Raw genomic sequence first — 18,877 nt, forward strand, 5'->3', positions numbered from 1 at the left:
GTATGTGTTTCACTGCCCTTTAATCCTTCATTTCATTCAATAGTCTCCCACTTGTACTCAGTGGCCTTTAAGTTTGGTGGTTCATTTTAAACCCCACCTTGATTTGTTCTAATTAGTTGTGGTGCATATTGATAACTTTTAGTTAATACCAATACAGTACAAAGTATCTTAATAAATCCCTCATTCTATCCCTTAAGATGTGCTGTGGTGGCACAGTAGTTAAAATGCAGTATTGCAGGCTAACCCACTGCTCACTGTCAGGAGTTTGATCCTGACCGGCTCAAGGTTGACTCAGCCTTCCATCCTTCCCAGGTCAGTAAAATGAGGACTCAGATTGTTGGGGGCAATATGCTGACTCTGTAAACCACTTAGAGAGGGCTGTAAAGCACTACAAAGTGATATTTATGTATAAGTGCTATTATTATTGCTATTTTTGGGACAAAAGAGAATGTGTATTGTAACTATTCCATCACATGTAGGATATCTTTCTTTCCATTTACGCTGATGATAGTGATGCTTGGTTTAAATTATAATTCTGCAATTTAAATTTTATTATATGATTACAAATGCAGCCTTTCCCATTCAAGTTTCAGTCAGACATTTTCTTCTCTATATATTAATAACTGAAGTTCTGGATGTTAGCATTTACTTATTTATTTGTTCAACTTATGAGTTGCCTCAATCTCTGCATTGACTCTAGATGATATATAGTATATTTTAAAAGGTAGGAAAAAAACAATGACCTAAACTTTGAAACATGTTAAGCTTCTTTCAGGGAATGTAAACACCATAAACACCAAGGGATTAATATTTGAATTTCAAGATGGGGTCACAAATTGCCCTGCCCCAGGATTTGCTGTGAAGCAACACACTTAGAGATTTTGAAAAAATAGGATACATCAGTAGAGGGTTATTTTTCCAGAGGACTGGGTTCTATAGAAAAGTACTTCTATGTAATGTGTTCAGCATAAGTTCTGAAAGTGGGCTCTGAATTATGGATTGGACTAAAATGGTCCACTGCTATCTTTTTCTATATTTACTTCCCCAGATTTCTCATTACTTCCCTTCATCCTATATTGAGTAGATTTTGTTCTAATGCACCAGGGTGCAGATGTTCACTAAGAAAGCTTATGGAATCTTATTTGAGCCAAGAGAGAGTCTGTGATATAAATATGATGCTGAAGGCTAGCTAGCACTTTCTTTTGCAAGATGACAACTTTTCCATTTTTAAATTGTTATTTTTTAAAATTAAATATCAGGTGGGCCATGGAACAGGAAGTATTTTCAGGCTCCAATCTGGGTTGGTCACTGGGACCAGAGGTTTAGTTTTCCAAGCTTTCAGACTCATGCTGGAGTACATCATTCAGGGAACTTCTCTCTCACCAGAATACTACTACTATGTGTAGTAGTTATGTGGTGCTTAGTTGTGTGTGGCTTTTTAGTTGTTAATTGGGATGTTGATAGTCAGTTATTAAGTTGTTGGCTGTTGTTTCCTTGTGTTAACAAGTCTTCAGTTCCTACCTGATAAACTGGTGGTAAATCAGCACTCCTGTTGACTGACCAGTTTCCCAAGCTTCAATAATTCCCCTGGCTATTTTTGTACCTGCTCGGTCAACAATTTGAACAAACTGACTGTACGTCTTTGTTCATTGCAGTGTGAGGCTACCAATGAGTTTGGGTCTCCTCATCTGACCACTTGCTTGTGTTCTTGCAGTCTGATGGTTAGATTCCTCCTCATCTGTCCTACATAGTCACAGGGGCAATTCATGTAGGGGATCCATTAGATTACATGAGAAGTGTATCCCACCTCCCAGTGTATTGCAGGCATATTAGCATCATTAGATACCATGGTGGGTATCCCAGATGTAAAGGATTAAACATTATTTTGGCTTAAATTCAGGAGAATATCGGAATTGCATTTGGTAATGGAATCAATCATATGGGAATGGGTGGGTTTTCCTTTACTGTAAACCTTTAAGGAGAAATTGGAGTGTTGTCTGAACTATTCTATATTTGCCTTTGGAACAACATCCCCTGGGATCCCATTTTACTTGCCTTCAAGCCATATTCAAAAATCTGTCCTGCCGACTAGGCTTTGGGTTATGCTTCAGGTAGCCCTTTTTTCTTGCAGGGAATGAGTGGAGTGATGTAAAAATATGTTACAGAACATTGTCCATCTGACAATTGCTGTATGTTTACATTATACTGTTTTTCTTCCTTTTAGATAATATTGCTGTTTCTTTTAACTTCATGAAGCTGTCCAGAGTTGCTTTGGTCTAGAAATCTGACAAAAAATCAATAGATAAATGATTAGGCTTGTTTATTTTTATCAAGCAAAGACAAAGGATACCCAATCTATATCTTCAATTTGGAATTTGATGATTCTGCATGGGCTTCCATTATTCTTCCAGTTATGTTGGACCACAGGTCCCATAATTTCTAGATTGACTGGCATTGGCTGGGGGTGTCCTGATTCTGGGGGCATTTCATCTTTAGTTTTGAATTCAGAACTATTGTGCAATTTGGGGGTCCTGCCTCTTGCTGGAAGTGCAAACAGTACCATACCAACATGCAAATCTACCTTATGTAAGAATTCTTCTTGTTCCTAGGTTAGGAGGCTCTGCTCAATGTCACCCATTCTTAAATCACCTCCTCTTTGGACTATTGAAGTGCACTGTCCACGGGGTTGCCCTGAAAGAACATGTAGAGGCTGCAATTGGTCCAAAATATGGTAGTGCAGAAAACATGGGTTCACCGTGGCACATCTATATAACACTGCTGTTCCACAAATTGCATTAGCTTCCTATAAAATTCCAGGTGCACTTTGTAATCTTAGTTTAAAGCTATTCATGGGGTAGGGCTCAATTTGCCAGACTGCCTATTTCTGATTCTTTGCCTGTCCCATGAGATCTGGCAGGGTGGACATGCTTCAAATCTCCTCTGTGAAAGAGTCACCTAGGAAACACATCTTCTTGGAATAGCAAATCTTCGGTGATATAAATGGCTCTAATGCTGTTGGAATTCCAAAAGCTTCATTTTCTTCTAAGTATTGGGTTAGTTGGATGAGTTCATCCTGTCCTACTTTTAGATTGGAATATGTTGGCAACTTGGCCTCATTTTTTTTAATAGGCCTCATCAGTGCTTTCTCCAAAAACTGAACAGAGAGGGGTGGCCAATATGAAGACTGAATTGAAGACTCACCCATACACACACACACACACACACAAAGTGGATTCATGCTGCACAGAAATATATATATTTTAAAGTGGGGAGCACATTTACTGCAGGTAGTTCTTGACTTGTAATCATTTGTTTAATCACTTCAAAATCATAACAGCACTGAAAAAAGCGATTCAAGACCAGTCCTCACTACAACCATGGCAGCATCCCTATGATCATGTGATTACAATGCAGGCTTTTGGGAACCAACATATTTACAACAGCTACAGCATCCCAGAGTCACACGATCATCATTTGTGACCTTCGCAAGGGGCTTCCAACCAAGTCAATGGGAGAAAAGCAGGATTCTCTTAATCACTGTGTGATTTGCTTAATGACCTTGATGAAAACAGTTCTAAATTGGACATAACTCAATGACCACATCACTTAGTGATGGTAATTCCGGTCCCAATTGTGATCAGAGGCTGAGGACTACCTATTTACATTTTTCATTTCCCATCTTCCTGACCTTCTGATATTTTTGTACCAATTCATTCATCAACCTTCTGAGACTTTGGGGTTTCTTTATTCCCCCATGATCAAGTGACTCTTTCAGGATTGAACATTACAGTTTTGATGGAGGGGAAGGGAAGGCCCAAAAAGAGCTGCACATCAAAGCGTTGCGTTTGGACACTTGCCCTGTGGAACAACTTGTCCTCTGGTGTGAGGTTGGCCCTGACGCTCCTGACCTTCTGGAAAGAGCATGAAGGCCTGGACTTTGCCAGATAGCTTGGGGCTCTAATGGGGGAGTATCACAGTGGAGGGGGTTGATCAATTAACAATGGATCAATTAACCTTTTCCCCCATCCTGCTCCTGCCCAACCCCCATTTTTTAATTGGGCCATGAAGCTCTGCAATTTATAATAACTTATCTATGTTTTTAGTTTATATAGTTTTTTATTTTTTATAATTGTCAACCGCCAGAGTTACCTTCAGGTAAGATGGGTGGCCTATAAATTTTATAAATAAACTACCCACAAGTGAATTCCACGGAAGTGGAACGAGCAGACCTAGAGCAATACAAAAGAGGGCAAAGATGGATTGGAGTATAGGCAATCCAAGACTTATGACTACAATTGATCCAACATTTCTGTTGCTAAGTGAGACACTTGTTAAGTGAGTTTTGCCCCATTTTACAGCTCTTCTTGCCACAGATTAAGTGAATCACTGCAGTTAGTGACACAGAATCTGGCTTCCCCATTGACTTTGCTTGTCAGAAGATCACAAAATGTGAACACATGACCTTGGGACACAGCAACAGTCGTAACTATGAACCAGTTGCCAAGCATCTGAATTTCGATCACATGGGGATGTAACAAAGGTAGTACCGTAAGTGTAAGTGTGAAAAACGGTCATAAGTCACTTTTTTCAGTGCCAAGTTTGAATGGTCACTAAATGAACTGTTATAAGTCGAGGATTACCTGGATTATCCCTGCTCGAAGATGACAACCATCCGTTGGGCAGACTGACCTCAGAGGACAGGCAATGGGAGTCAGATGGGTGGGCAGGGCTGACGCCTCGTTTCTTTCTGGCCTCGCGCCGCTCTGATCCCGCCGCACTTTAGGGATAATTTCTGCCCTTCCACTTTTCTCGCCGCTTCCTCACGAACCAACCAGCAGAGTTTTCAAAAGAGCCGTGCGCCTCCTGGGCTGGGGCTGTTGTGGCGCTGAGCCGCCCTCTCGATTCCCCTCCGGCGGGTAGACACGGCGTGAGGGGGCGGGCCCCGAGGAGGAGCCAGCGAGCCTGGAGGCTCGTTTTCCTGGGTCCGAGTGCTGGTACGGGGTGGGAATCGGTCGGAGGAGCCCCCTGCTCCGGTCCGGCCGGCTATTCCCCCCCCCGCCCCCCGCCCAGGTAAAAACCTTTCCGCCTCCTCCGCCTCCTTCTCCTCTCTCCTCCCCTGAGATAAAACCTCGGTCCCGGCGCTGCGGCTGGTCTCCCTTAAGCCGCTCCCGTGCGGGTGTTTGTCAGGGTATGGCAGCGCTTGGAGCCGTAGTGAAGAAAGTGTGGTGTATCCGCCGCTATTTGGTGATTCTGTGCGCTCCGCTGGTGCTGCTCCCTATCCTCTTCAGCTTACCCCCCAAGGTAACGCCTTGCCCGCCATCCTTTTTAGGGTATTACTTGCACTTCTGGTAGCCCTATAAGAAGCTTCTTTTCCTTTCGTGCTTTCCTTGACCCCCATCCCGGACTCCGTGTCCCTCCTCTGCGGAGTAACCACCGAGCTGCTCCAGCCACCAAGTTGGGGGCCCCAGTCTTTCCAACTTTGTGTTTGACTAAGATAAGCTACATCTGAGCGGGTGATGTTTTCCTCTTAGTGTGGTGTGGGAAGCGCGATTCAAATAACTTTCTGACTGTCAGCACTGGCATGTAGTAGTTAAAGCAGCGGGGGTGGGGTGGGGGGAAGTACTACGTCCTCTACTTTGCTGAACTAAATCTCTGCCTTCATTATTTCTTCAGTAAAGCAACATTAGCTTCAATTAAGGTTATGTCTTTCATAAAGTACTGTTCTCTGGAACAGCCCAGAGATTCTGAGACCTTGGCCCCTGTTCCTCTTCCCCACTCCTCTGGTAACTTGATTTTTTTTCTCCGTTTCCCTCTTTATCAACTATCCTACTTAATGTTCCAACCACTTAATCCATGCCATACCTCTCTGCTCTCTCAGGATTTTAAAATATTACTATCACATTCTATGGGAATAATTACTAGCTTTTTGATCTCAGCAAACTTATTTTTTTATTTCAAATATTTTTATGCTGCCTTTTCCTTTTACAGTTCAGAGAAGCTTAAAAGTTGTTGGCCTTCATCTTGGTCTCCTATAATTTACTCATTGTACATCCCAGGGAATTTAATTTTTGATGACTGAAGGTCATAATGACTCAAAACATAGCTCTAATCCAGTGTGTTTGAAGGGCAGCAACTTGGAAATAACTGACCAAATAAGAATCTTTCAAAATACACGATGACTTTCTATGATAGTTGTTCTGTATTATATGCACCAAATGTATTTCCTTTCTTCTTTTCCAGGTTTCTTCCCTTTCCCCCCCAGCCTTTTTATCCCTAGGAAAAAATTGCCTCAAAGGAGTATTTTTTCTTCAGATCTAAATCATTAATCTCTCTGTACAAAAGTAATATTTCTCTGTCTTTAAAGTTCCAGTTTCTTCTCTGCTGTGTTAGAAGACTTGCAGCTGTAGGTGAATAACTCTTCCCTACCATCCAGTCAAGAATACTATGAGCCATGTACTGTTCTCTCGAATTAATTCTATCCAGCTAAACATTGTAGCAACTGTTCTCTGGCCTGATTCCCTGGTACAAGATTGTCTCTTAATGCAGCGTCCTTCTAAGTCTGAATATTTTAACTGAAGAAGACTGACTATTTCAAGTTATTGGAGAAACCTTCATTCCATTTTGTAAAAGAATTGTAAATTACAGTTCCAGATTGCTTTTTCATAGCAAAACGAATGTAGTTAGTTTGGTTCAAGAACTGCCTCTCATTTATATCACAAGGATAAGAATATTTTTTTCCTGGAGAAATAACCAAAACTTGATCAGTACTGTTCTTTCAGACGCCAAGTCCAGACAAACATTTTTGTACCAATAAAGGAGAATATTTATAGCTCAGGGTTGAAATGAGGGGTCCTTGGTGCTCTCTGAGCTTGGTTGTTTTCTTGCAGATGTTTCATTACCTGTACTAGGTAATACCATCAGCGCTAGTGACAAAAACATTTTTATTTCTGTGCTCCAAGCAAACATGGTCAATAAAATAACATCGCTTCATTCCAATTTTTCGTCTCTTCTTTCTTGGTCATTGCTTCCAAAATATTTTGTTGTTACATTTTATATTTTAATCACAAAAGATTTTGCAGAGAGAATGCTCAGAATAGAATAAGTAAATTCTGTACATTTTAATATACAAGCAGGTTCCATTGTAGTAGTTTAAGATTATAATCCAGTGCAATTTATTTTTAAGAAAAACTATAAAACAATTTGATCAAGAGTTTTCTAAGCAATTTTTGGTCCACTTCCTATATTTGTCACTCCATGCATAGTTTGCTACATAATTGTAGATTATTTTTAGCTCTTCAGTACATTTATAGGTGATACATACTGATGTACAATAATATTAGAGAAGGAATAGGATTTTTTAAAAATAGAATCAAACAGAAAAATGATACAGAATTTTCTTATAAATGCTAGGATTGTCATCCTTTTTCCCCCTCTTGCCAAGTTCTAATTGAGATATTCAGAGCTTTGTTGACACAAGGGAGACCAACAACTAGGACACCCAATTCCGATTGTCTGACAAAATGTCACTGTCTTACCTGCAGCTTCAGTCCTTAAATGTCTTTCAGATTAAAAGATCTGCAATCGTGCAATAAAATCCAGCACTATTGCTTTCAAGGACTGTCTCTCATTGTATATTGTATTTTGACCGTTCCTGAATATGTTCAGGATAACGGTGTAGCACTGTTGACCCAATTTAATGTTCTTCTAAACTGCATTCCCATCAATCAGATAGAAATCTTGTGGTATTTTTCCTTATACCATGAAAATGAAATTGTTTCTACAGGTAGTTCTCATTTAGCGTCTGCAATTAGGTCTAACAGCTCAGTCATTTTTTTTTATTGAAAAGTTTTTCAATACATTTTATCTTTAACAATCCCAAATAACAAGTCGTGGCCTTCAAGATTTAATAATCTCCCTTGTGTTAAATTAATCCAATCACTTATCGCTGACAAAGCAGCAGCTTCATAGTATAATTTAAAGTTGGGCATTTTGAGACCACCTCTTTCACGCGTGTCCTGCATAATCTTAAATTTAACTCGTGGCCTTTTCCCTGCCCATACAAATTTATTGATACCCTTTTGCTATTCCTCCAAATTTGAATCCTTTTTAAGAATAGGTATCATTTGAAATAAGAATAAAAATTTAGGCAGAACATTCATTTTCACTGCTGCAATTCTTCCCAATAGAGACAATTGTAATTTTTTCCAGCTTTCCAATTCTTTTTGAATTTTTCCCCATAATTTTTCATAATTATTTTTATATAACTTTGCATTTGAGGGTGACAAATACACCCCCAAATATTTAACCCTTTTAACAATCTCAAATCCAGTTAACCCCTCTAAAAGGGCCTTTTGCGATACTGTCATATTTTTAGCCAATATTTTAGTTTTTTGTATATTAACCTTGAATCCAGAAACCTTCCCATATTGCATTATTATCTCCATCAGGTCCACAACAGAATTTTTTGGCTGAGTCACCGTAACAACCAGATCGTCTGCAAACGCCCTCAATCTATAATCCTGATCTCTAATTTGAATTCCCTTAATTTTTTCCGAATTCCGTATTTTAATCAATAATATCTCCAATGTTAAAACAAATAATAAAGGTGATAACGGACACCCTTGTCTTGTGCCCTTTTCAATATTACATACTTCACTCAAACTATTATTTACTATTATTCGGGCTGTTTGTTTTTGATATAATGCCCTAATTGGTTGTAAGAATTTATCCCCAAAATTCATTTTATCTAATACTTTCATCAAAAATTGCCAATCCAGTTGATCAAAGGCTTTTTCGGCGTCTAGAAAGATCAGCGCCGCAGGGATCTGGTTGTTCCTTTCCAAAAATTCCAACAAGTCTACTATATGCCTCACATTATTTTTCATTTGTCTGCCACTAATAAACCCAGTTTGATCACCATGAATTATCTGTTGCAAAACCCTCATCCATCTGTTAGCTAAAACCTTAGCAAATATCTTGTAGTCTGTATTCAAAAGTGATATTGGTCTGTAATTTCTTACTTGAGTAACATCCTGATCTTCCTTCGGAATCAGAGAAATAAAAGCAGTTCTCCAAGACGGAGGCACCCCTCCTCCCCTTTGAATTGTCTGAAACAATTCCCTTAATGGCTTTATCATCTCCAATTGTAAATTTTTATAATACACCGCCGTCAGTCCATCCGTGCCTGGCACTTTATCCACCTTCAATTGTTTAATTGCTAAAAGAATTTCTTCTTCTGTTATCAATTGATTAATCTCTTCCTTTTGTTCTTGTGTAAGAACCGGGATGTTAGCATTCCTCAAATATACATCAATATCTGCTTCGTTGATCTTATCTTTAGCATATAGCTCAGTCATTAAGCAAAGTAGTTGCTAAGTGAAAAATCATGTGACTGCAAATGTGCTTATGATTTTATACAGGATGATGTGTACTAACTGACCATAATGTGAACACAGAACTGAAAAAGAGAGAGATGCTGTGAAGATGGTAAATGTGGACAATAGTCGCAAAATTATTTTTTCAGCACTCTTGTAATTGCAAACAGTCACTGTCTGAGAGAGCTGCTAAGTAAGGACTACCTGTATTAATGTAACTCTATATCATGTGACCCCCTGTTAAATTTCCTTATCCATTGATCTGCTTACTTGGCAGAGCTATAAAACTCACTGGAAATGAAGATTTTTCTTTTTTAGTGCCTTCAAATTAGTCTGCACTCCTGGCAATTGCCTGAAGAAGTCCATGTGGTTTTCTTGGGACATTTTAGAAGTGGTTTGCCATTGTCGTTTTCCTAGGGCTAGGCTGACCCTAAGTCTCACTATAAGTCAGCTTTGCCTAAAGCAGGACTGGAATTCCCGATATCCTGGTTTTTAGCCTGGTGTTTATAATCATTACACCAAATTGGATCTCTTTAGAAGCTTTGTTTACTAATTAAACTTTCTCTAACTGCATTCAAATACATGTTCACACAAACCAGAATGAATAGAAAAATACTAAGGCTCTTTATTTTTACCATTGAAGATAGTGTTTTAAGATGGCTGGGATATGAATCTGGCCATTTACTTGGAAGTTCAGTTGTTGGATAAGACAGTGTGGCATTTTTTGCCTATACATAGGACATCTCCTGGCTTTTTCTTCTACCTTTTTGAGCCATAGACTCCTGGCTATTTCCCAGCCTTGAGCATTGGGGACATCTATAATGTTGTGGTTTTTTTTTTTTTAAAAACACAATTCTTTCTGGGCTAAGAATTAAGTCTTCCCAATTCACTAGTTTCAGGTTTAGAGTATGTTGGACTTTCATAAATTTTTTATGACCTCACATTTGACTTCATAAATGTGCTGCCCTAAATTCCTGGTGAATATAAAAACCACTGTTTTGCTATTCATTTATAATTCAGTCCTTTGTAAAGAATTTCTGCTGATGAAAAAGGGCAAATTGGTTTTTTCTGTCGGAATTGGCTTTATTGTTTATATGTAGTGGATGTTTTTCTTTACATCACCTATGCAACATCTGTGGGAAATAAGATACGAACATTACGCAAGGCAGAAACTAGAAATCTTGATCTTTTCTCCAACACCAGTGGACAAATATGCTTCCTATAAGTTTACAGATCTCAGCAATAAAGACTGAAGGGGTTCCGGCTTTCTTTTTCTTGAACAGGACTAGAAGCTCCTTACCAATCAAAAATCCTATGAAAACAGGTCCTTGACTCCCAGGAAGTATATTCTTTACCTGAGACACTTCCTATTGAATTAGTAATGTGCAATAAAAAATTAAGAAAAATATTAAACAGTAACTACTGTTTATATATAATTACAAATAAACATGATAAAAAATTAAACATTTAATATCAAGGAGACAGGTAACTTTCTCTCCCAAACCATTCTTCCCTCAGTAGGAGAAAAGAAGTAAGTAGTACATTTTAAGGCAGTAATTTTCAAGCTTGGCAACTGAAAGATATGTGCAATTCCCAGGAGTGAATGTGGAATTCTGAGAGTTGAAGTTCACACATATTACAGTTGCAAAGATTGCAAAAACACTGCTTTAAGGGAAAGTCTAGTTTAAACATTGAATGTACATATCCACTCTTTTTCCAACATGCAATTCATAGGCTTCCAGTCACCATTAAATGTAGATAATGTCTTTTCTCTAATCAAGAAAAAATCAATTTACCGTATTTTCCGGCGTATAAGACGACTGGGCGTATAAGATGACCCCCCCAACTTTTGAGATGATTTTCAAGATTTTTCGTCTTATACGCCGGAAAATCAGCGAGCCCGGGAAGGCACGCCCTTCCCTCTCACTGTGGAGGAAGCAGGGCAGGCTGGCATCTGGCGGGAGCCGGCAGGGCAGTTCTGCGCACACGCGCGCTCCCCGGCTCCTAAGGAGTCCTCGGGGAGCCATGGCAGGCGCCTCACGCTCTTCCCTCTTGAGGCAGCATCGGCGGAGCCGTCCGGCGTCGGGCGGGAGCTGGCAGGGCAGTCCTGCGCACGCACGCGCTCCCCGGCTGTTAGCAGGACTGCCCTGCCGGCTCCCGCCCGATGCCGGACAGCTCCGCCGATGCTGCCTCAAGAGGGAAGAGCGTGAGGCACCTACCATGGCTCCCCGAGGACTCCTTAGGAGCTGGGGAGCACGCACATGCGCAGGACTGCCCTGCTGGCTCCCGCCAGACGCCAGCCTGCCCTGCTTCCTCCACAGTGAGAGGGGAGGGCATGCATTCCCGGGCTCGCTGACTTGCAGGCAAGCCGGAGCCGAAAGGGGCTTTTCCTTCCACCCACCCTTTGGGGTCTGGTGTTTGCAAGGGGGAGGGGAAGGGACTGAGAGGCTCTTGGGGGTGGGAAGGGAGAGTCACGTTGGAGGGGGGACTTGACTAAGGAGGCTTGAAGTTGCTTTGCAAGAACGGGGGCGCTCGATTGATTTATGTACTATTTTCCGGCGTATAAGACGACTGGGCGTATAAGACGACCCCCCCAACTTTTGAGATGATTTTCATGGGTTAAAAAGTCATCTTATACGCCGGAAAATACGTTACCAATTTCAAAAAAAATCTGTCGGTTTCACCAACCAGTCTTCCATAGTGGATTGTGTCGAATCTTTGCATCTCTGTGAATATAGTAATCTTGCTGAAATAATCATATTGAAATATTTTTCTACTGCATTTTTCTAACTGTTCATCCGTTAATCCTAAAAGGAGAACTTCTGACTTTAGTTGAATGACCTCTATTTAATCTTTGTCCTTTTTTTTTCTGGACAGCAGTGTATACTTACAAAAAAAGCACTGATATGGCCTTCTCTGCAATTTTAGAAAGGGGATTAAACTTGGTTTTTCAAGCAGGCTTTGGGAAACAGATGTATTGTGAATTCTTTCCTCTTTGAATATGATATGTTTGTTTGAATTGAGTTTATATACCTGCCCCTGACACACAGGTCTGTAAAGGTACTTTTTATTTTTATGTATATATTTAGCAAAGGAAGGGGTGGCTCAGTGGGTTAGGACGCTGAGCTTGTCGATCGGAAGGTCGGCAGTTTGGCGGGTCGAATCCCAAGTGCCGCGTAACAGAGTGAGCGCCTGTTACTCGTCCCAGCTTCTGCCTACCTAGCAGTTCGAAAGCACGTAAAAATGGAAGTAGAAAAATAGGGACCACTATGGTAGGAAGGTAACAGCGTTCCATGCGCCTTTGGCGTCTAGTCATGCCGGCCACATGACCACGGAGACGTACTCGGACAAACAGTGGCTCTTCGGCTTTGAAATGGAGATGAGCACCGGCCCCTAGAGTTGGAAACGACTAGCACGCATGTGCGGGGGAACCTTTACCTTTATATATTTAGCCTTAGTTTGGTTGCTCAGAATTGAAGTGGCATTTAAGGTTCATAAAACAAAAATATTTATATTTATTTAAGTATAAAATGTCAGGTGGAGTGTTGAATTTGGCAGGTATGAAGGAACCTGTTGGGAACACAAATACTCATGACTGTATTAGGTACGCTTATACCAGATGAAAGTGTACTAAAACTTTCCATTGTAATACTGCTAGCACTTGGATCATACTGTGATTGAAATAAAACAAGAAAACAGTTTTGCTGGATCAGATCAGTCTTACCTAGTCTAGCATCCAGTTACATAAAGTGTTGTTCACTTACTTCTGAGTGATACCGAAACAGAGCTTGCTCCTGTTGTCCCTTTCAGTAATACATAATTCAGAGCAATTCCTGAATTTCAGATCCTGAAAGCAGAAGCAGCATTTATTTAATAAGCAGTAGCCAATACTGTAATTTCCCATTAAACTGTTGATTCTGTTTTAAAGTCTTTTGCTCCTACATTAGTGGCCATCAGCATGTCTTCTATTACTTTAGTGACTTCTCCATATTAATTCCTCAGAAAAGCATTTTTTCTCTCTTTGTCCTGACTCTTTTGCCAAACAGCTTCATTGGCTAACTCCTGTTTCTAGTGTTTGCTTTGCTATGAGTATAGCACAGAGATGAGCAACCTATACTCTAGAATTGCATGCTCAGACATAGACACAAACACAGACACACACAAACGCACATAGAGTGTATCTTAGAGGCTTCACTGATCACTTTTGCTGAATGTCAGTTGTGGGTTTCCAGCTATTTTGAAACAGCAAACACAAATGTTGCAATGAAATCCATGAAAAATGCTTAGCATGGAGGCAGAGATGGAGAAGGGAATTCTACTATCATCTTGCCCATTAAACTTAGGAAGGATAACAGTCTGCCCAAGGTTTATTTGTAGATGGAAGGGAATGTATCCCAGTTTTGTTAGTTTTGTCAGTTTATTAATTGTAGTCAGTGTTTTTCAGGCTTGATACCTTTAAGATGTGGGGACTTTAAATCCAAGAATTGTTCAGCCAGTATATTTATTTCTTTTCTCTGAAACCTTCCAAAAAAAGAAAGATTTTGGAAATTCTAAGATTTGAAATTGCACAGGCTAATATCTAATAAGAAAATAATTCATTTGTACCATTAATAAACAATTTATTTTTTGCTATTTTAATTTTATTTACATTTTTCCTACTCTACCACATTCATAGTTTACAGTAAAGCAAGCTATGTTTTTCCTATTCACGATACAAGAATTTTATTGTATACATCCTACATATAATTAGCAAGATCCAAATTGGTCATCATATTTAAGAGAACTAAATCTGAGGAATAAATTTCTGGCACCTTCTAAAATGGTTAATCACATCACCTGTTCCCTCCTATATAATATGTAATAAGTACTTATTAACTGGATTTTGGTGCTTTCACTTTGTTTGCCTTCTTGTCACCAACCATTCCCAGCCTCTGTAATATTATCTCTAACAAAATTATCACATTTTAGTCCCATAAATATATTTAATAATTTAAATATGATGTACATATTTAGCAATGTATTGAAAATGTGTGTGTGTGTGTATTAGCAATGGAAATAAAACACTGCTTTTTAAAAACAAAATTGGTCATCATTATATTTAGGAGAACTAAATCTGAGGAATAAATTTCTGGGACCTTCAAAAAAATGGTTTAGTATTCCAAGAGTAATTAGACTCTTTAAAAACTGAGACAGTACTTGCAGACAAGCTGTTTCACAGGTTTGCTGCTATTTTCTTGTCAAATGTATTATATGTGCTTATATTTCATTGCAGAAAATACGTAAAATATGATTTGAATGTAGATTACTATAATAATGAATTCAGCTTAAATTTGTAATTGAATGAATCCAAAATTGATGTGATTCAACTCTTATAGTCAGTTTTAATTTTATAAAAAATGTTCACCAAAGGCTAAAAACTAGTTTAGTCACATTGGACAATAGGGTTATTGATAGATTATTAAATGTAAATTGCCAGAAATAGACTCAGAGAAATTTTAGAAAAATTAAAAGGAAAAATGAGTCCTGGGGAACATGATGTTGTAATTGCAATTAATATCAAGAGGGAAGAGTGCTGTTTGGTGATAATCAGAATCCCAACACAGCAAGGGGGGTCAGTGTAGAGAAGCATCTGCAAGGAATGAAGGAATTATTAAGAACTCAAATGTATTAACAAGTAAATCTCCTCTATCAAGTTACGTCAGCTTTACTTGGTTTGTGAGTATAGCCGTGGGGAGGGGAAGATTAAGATAGAAAAAGATGGGATGATTTATTTGTGAAAGTTCCCACAGAAAATTAGGGAAATTTGGCTAGTATTTTAAGTAGAATTTGATAAAATTCCAATGACCTCTCTTCATTGCTTCCTTCTCTTTTAATATAATCTGTAGTAAGTATACTGTATCTGCATGTGCTTAGATACCAATAAAAATCAATGTGCTTGGTTACTAATAAAAAAAAATCAATGTTTGGATCTTCAGAGAATTTCTTTGTACCATTCAACTGAAATACCTGGTGGTTATACCATCCAATGCAAAAGTGCTGGAAAATGACATCTGTTTTATATATACTGTTATATATATACATGTCCATCACATTCTTCCCTTTCCAGACAAGTAGCATTATGCAGACTTCAGAAAAAGAGTTATAAATAGCACGCAAAAGATCCTACATAACAGACGGGTCATTGAAAGGGTTCATGAACTTGCATCTTTGTTAGTTAGCAAATACCTTTTTTGGTTCATGAATCATCTAAATGTCTCCTTTCAAATCAATGAAATCATTAAATGCAAGATCACAACATTGAAAGTATTAATATTCAGGAATAGACTGCTTTAATTTAGTTTAATTCCGAAGAATCCTGGGCACAGTGATCAATTCCCAGCCAGCAATGGTGTCTAAATTCAACCAACCTGCTAAAAGGGATGCCCTTGAGAGAATGTTACAAAAAGTTGAGGTTGTAACTGCATTTGGTATTCATACACTGGCTGGGGGATTCTGGGAGTTGAAGTCCAGACATTTTAAAGTTGCCAAGGTTGAGAAACATTGTTCTGAAGAAACACTGAAGATAGTTGGAAGTTACTGGTTTTTTTTCTTTTTTACCTTGCACGTATTAGTCCCTTCTTTCTGATCTTTATTTTTATTTATAAAAATGATATAATAAACTAATAAAAATGTAAAAAAGAGACAATGCTGCAAGGGTGAAATCATTATGGAGTCTAGCCTATTAGGCTGGGAAGCTCAGTTTCTCAGTCATTCAACTCATGGGTCCAAATCCAAGGTGGAGTTATGCCTCTCCATCAATGAATTAGAGACTAGGACGGTATAGCTAGCTTTACAAGCCTTTGTGCCACAATAAAAGAGCACCGTATTCAGATTTTGGCAGTGTCTCCATAAAAGCACACTTGAGCATTCAATGGGGGACAAAGCCAAAATGGGCACCAAAATCTAAGCTTCAATGCCATTAAACAAAGAGTCAACACAAGGTAATTCAGAGCAAATCTTTTGCTATCTATTCTAAGTGATACCAGCAAGAACGTTAGTTCTACATACCTATCAATTTAGGGAAACTGACATGCACCTAGGCCCTATTAATTCTATGCAGTGCTACTGAAAAGAGCAGCAACATCTTCAGAAGCAGCAGCTCCCAGTTTCATAAATTCAACAGGCACATTTTATGATAGACAGCAATATGTACAGAAAGAATATTATACCTGGAGCTCCCTCCTTAATGTTGAAGTTCACCTCTCATCCTTTCCAAAAGAGAGTCAGAGACAAGCGAGCTCCAGAAATCTTCCTACACTTAATATATGTATTTATATATATTATTCATATAATTAATATACGTTACTGTATATATAGCATATTTTTGAGCAGGAGAGATATTGGAAGCTAACCACACTGCTACTAAATATCCCCTGAGAAGAGGTAGAGTCCACCAAAAAGGCCACTGTGATTATTGGTATTCAGGCCTGCACTTGAGCTTGCACAAGACACTCCAAGGAGGCCCACAATTTGTCCCAATATTGAAAAAGTTCTTTTCACAGCTTTTCTGCCATCTATATACTGTAATTCTGCTGCCGGGAACGAATTCCCATCGCCCAGTACGCTCACACAGAGAAGGCCTCCTCAGGGTACCATCAGCTAGGCAATGTTGGCTGGCGACCCCCAGGGGGAGGGCCTTCTCTGTGGGAGCACCAGTCCTATGGAATCAGCTCCCCCCTGAGCTTCGGATGGCCCAAAATCTCCAATCCTTTCGCCGTGGCCTCAAAACACTCCTATTCCACCAGGCTGACCTGGACTGACAGGCATTTTAATTAATTATATTTACAATTTTTAATTTATTTTTAGTTTTTAATTTTAATTTATTGCACAGATGATTTTAATTTTATTTTTATCTTAATTTCTGTACTTATTATATGTTTTGTTGTTAGCCGCCCTGAGTCCTTCGGGAGATAGGGCGGGATATAAATCCCATTAATAAATAAATAAATAAATAAATTCTGAAAAAAGGATGCTATATAGAAGAGGAAAAGGCAAAACAAAAACAGTGAATGGGTGGGAGGAGAGAGAAGAAGAGGGAGATCACAAAAGGAAGAAGGCACAGAAATATCATGGTCTCTTTTAGAGCGTTCTGTAGACCATTGCCCTCTATGGGAGATCTTACTCAGCTGTCAGTTGTTGAGATGGAACTCAGCCATCTTGGTAATTGAAAACTTTTTGCTGTTGATTAAATACAAAGTTATAGCAAAGGCAGATATTAAGAGATATTTTGAGCAATTATTCCCACAATCTTGTAATAATGGCATTCTGTCTGCACTGATGGGAATGGAAGTCCGAAAATAAGTAAATAAGAGAGAACAATGACGAAAGATATTCTTTTTTCTCTGTGGTAACAGATTATGTAAAATATGTCTTGGATAACTGAAGAAAAAACCACTCAGCTGGCAATTATTACATAGTTGGAAAATTAACTCAGTCACAAGACTCATAAGAAAGTTTGCATTTGTAACAAAAAAGTCATTTGAACTTTAATCAAGTCAAATAATTATTTTTTTAAAAAAAACATTTGGACTCATTCAGAGGCTGTATTAAACGAATTGGTCATTGCCGTAGAGCACAGTAAGGTAGATGTCAAAGCTGGTGGAATCAAGAAAGATGCTATTTACATATTTTTCTCTTTCCATGGGAGCTGATGCCCTTTGACCAAATTCACCATGTGGATGCTTTGTGCAGGAATTTTGGTTCCCAAACGTTTTTATGTTAAAATTGAGAGAAATTTGATTGCTTTGACAGATATGTTCAGAAACCTGTTTGGAAACCTGTAGAACAGGTGGACAACACAAATAGCCCATTTGTCAGGACTGCAAATTCCCATTTTTTCAAATTACATATGATACTTCTTTGCAGCCAGTTCTCAAAACTTTAGAATTACATTGCCTAAAGTTGGTGATCCTGTGGCTGTGACTTCTGTATTCGAATAAAGATTAATCACTTCATATGGCTTGTGGAAATGTAGGTGATGTTATTTACTAGCACTTTTATTGGTCAATGACAGAAATAAAGTTTTGTTGCCAACTCTTGTTGCCAACTCAGATTCTGCATGCTGCATTTAAGTGGGTGTTTAAGTAGATTTCTTAGTTCAGCTTGTATAGTTTCCATTCCAGTATGTGCCCAGCACTTCTGAAATATCAAATGATGAGCTAATGATAATGTTCTTCTTTCCTTGGCTCTTTTCATACTTGGATTTTTTTCACCTGAATGACTATTTTATTTTCTTATCTGATCTCTCTCCATTAATGAAATTAATCCATCTGATGCATATCTTTAACTTAAAATTCTACTTGCATCTTTAAATCCATTTAAAAAAAAAGAAATCTACTGAGTGCTCATGTAGAGCATAAATGATTTATTTATTTATTTATAATCAACCACACTTATAAAGCACCTTTTGCATAATTCAGGTATTTCTTGTTTATAGTCAAACTTTAATATAATAGATCACTATT

General features: G+C 38.7%; 1 protein-coding gene across 1 annotated transcript in view; it reads left to right on the forward strand.

Annotated features, from left to right (window-relative positions):
- Positions 1 to 5,190: 5,190 nt before the first annotated feature.
- SLC13A3 (solute carrier family 13 member 3) overlaps positions 5,191 to 18,877 on the forward strand; it is a gene marked incomplete at both ends in the record, with an annotated part of 49,117 nt that continues 35,430 nt past the window's right edge. The window contains one exon of the mRNA XM_081323907.1: positions 5,191 to 5,301. Coding sequence (XP_081180033.1) covers positions 5,191 to 5,301 — 111 coding nt within the window. The remainder of the gene's footprint in view (positions 5,302 to 18,877) is intronic.

Source organism: Vipera berus (assembly GCF_964194415.1).
Source record: "Vipera berus genome assembly, chromosome: 3".
Lineage (NCBI taxonomy): Eukaryota > Metazoa > Chordata > Lepidosauria > Squamata > Viperidae > Vipera > Vipera berus.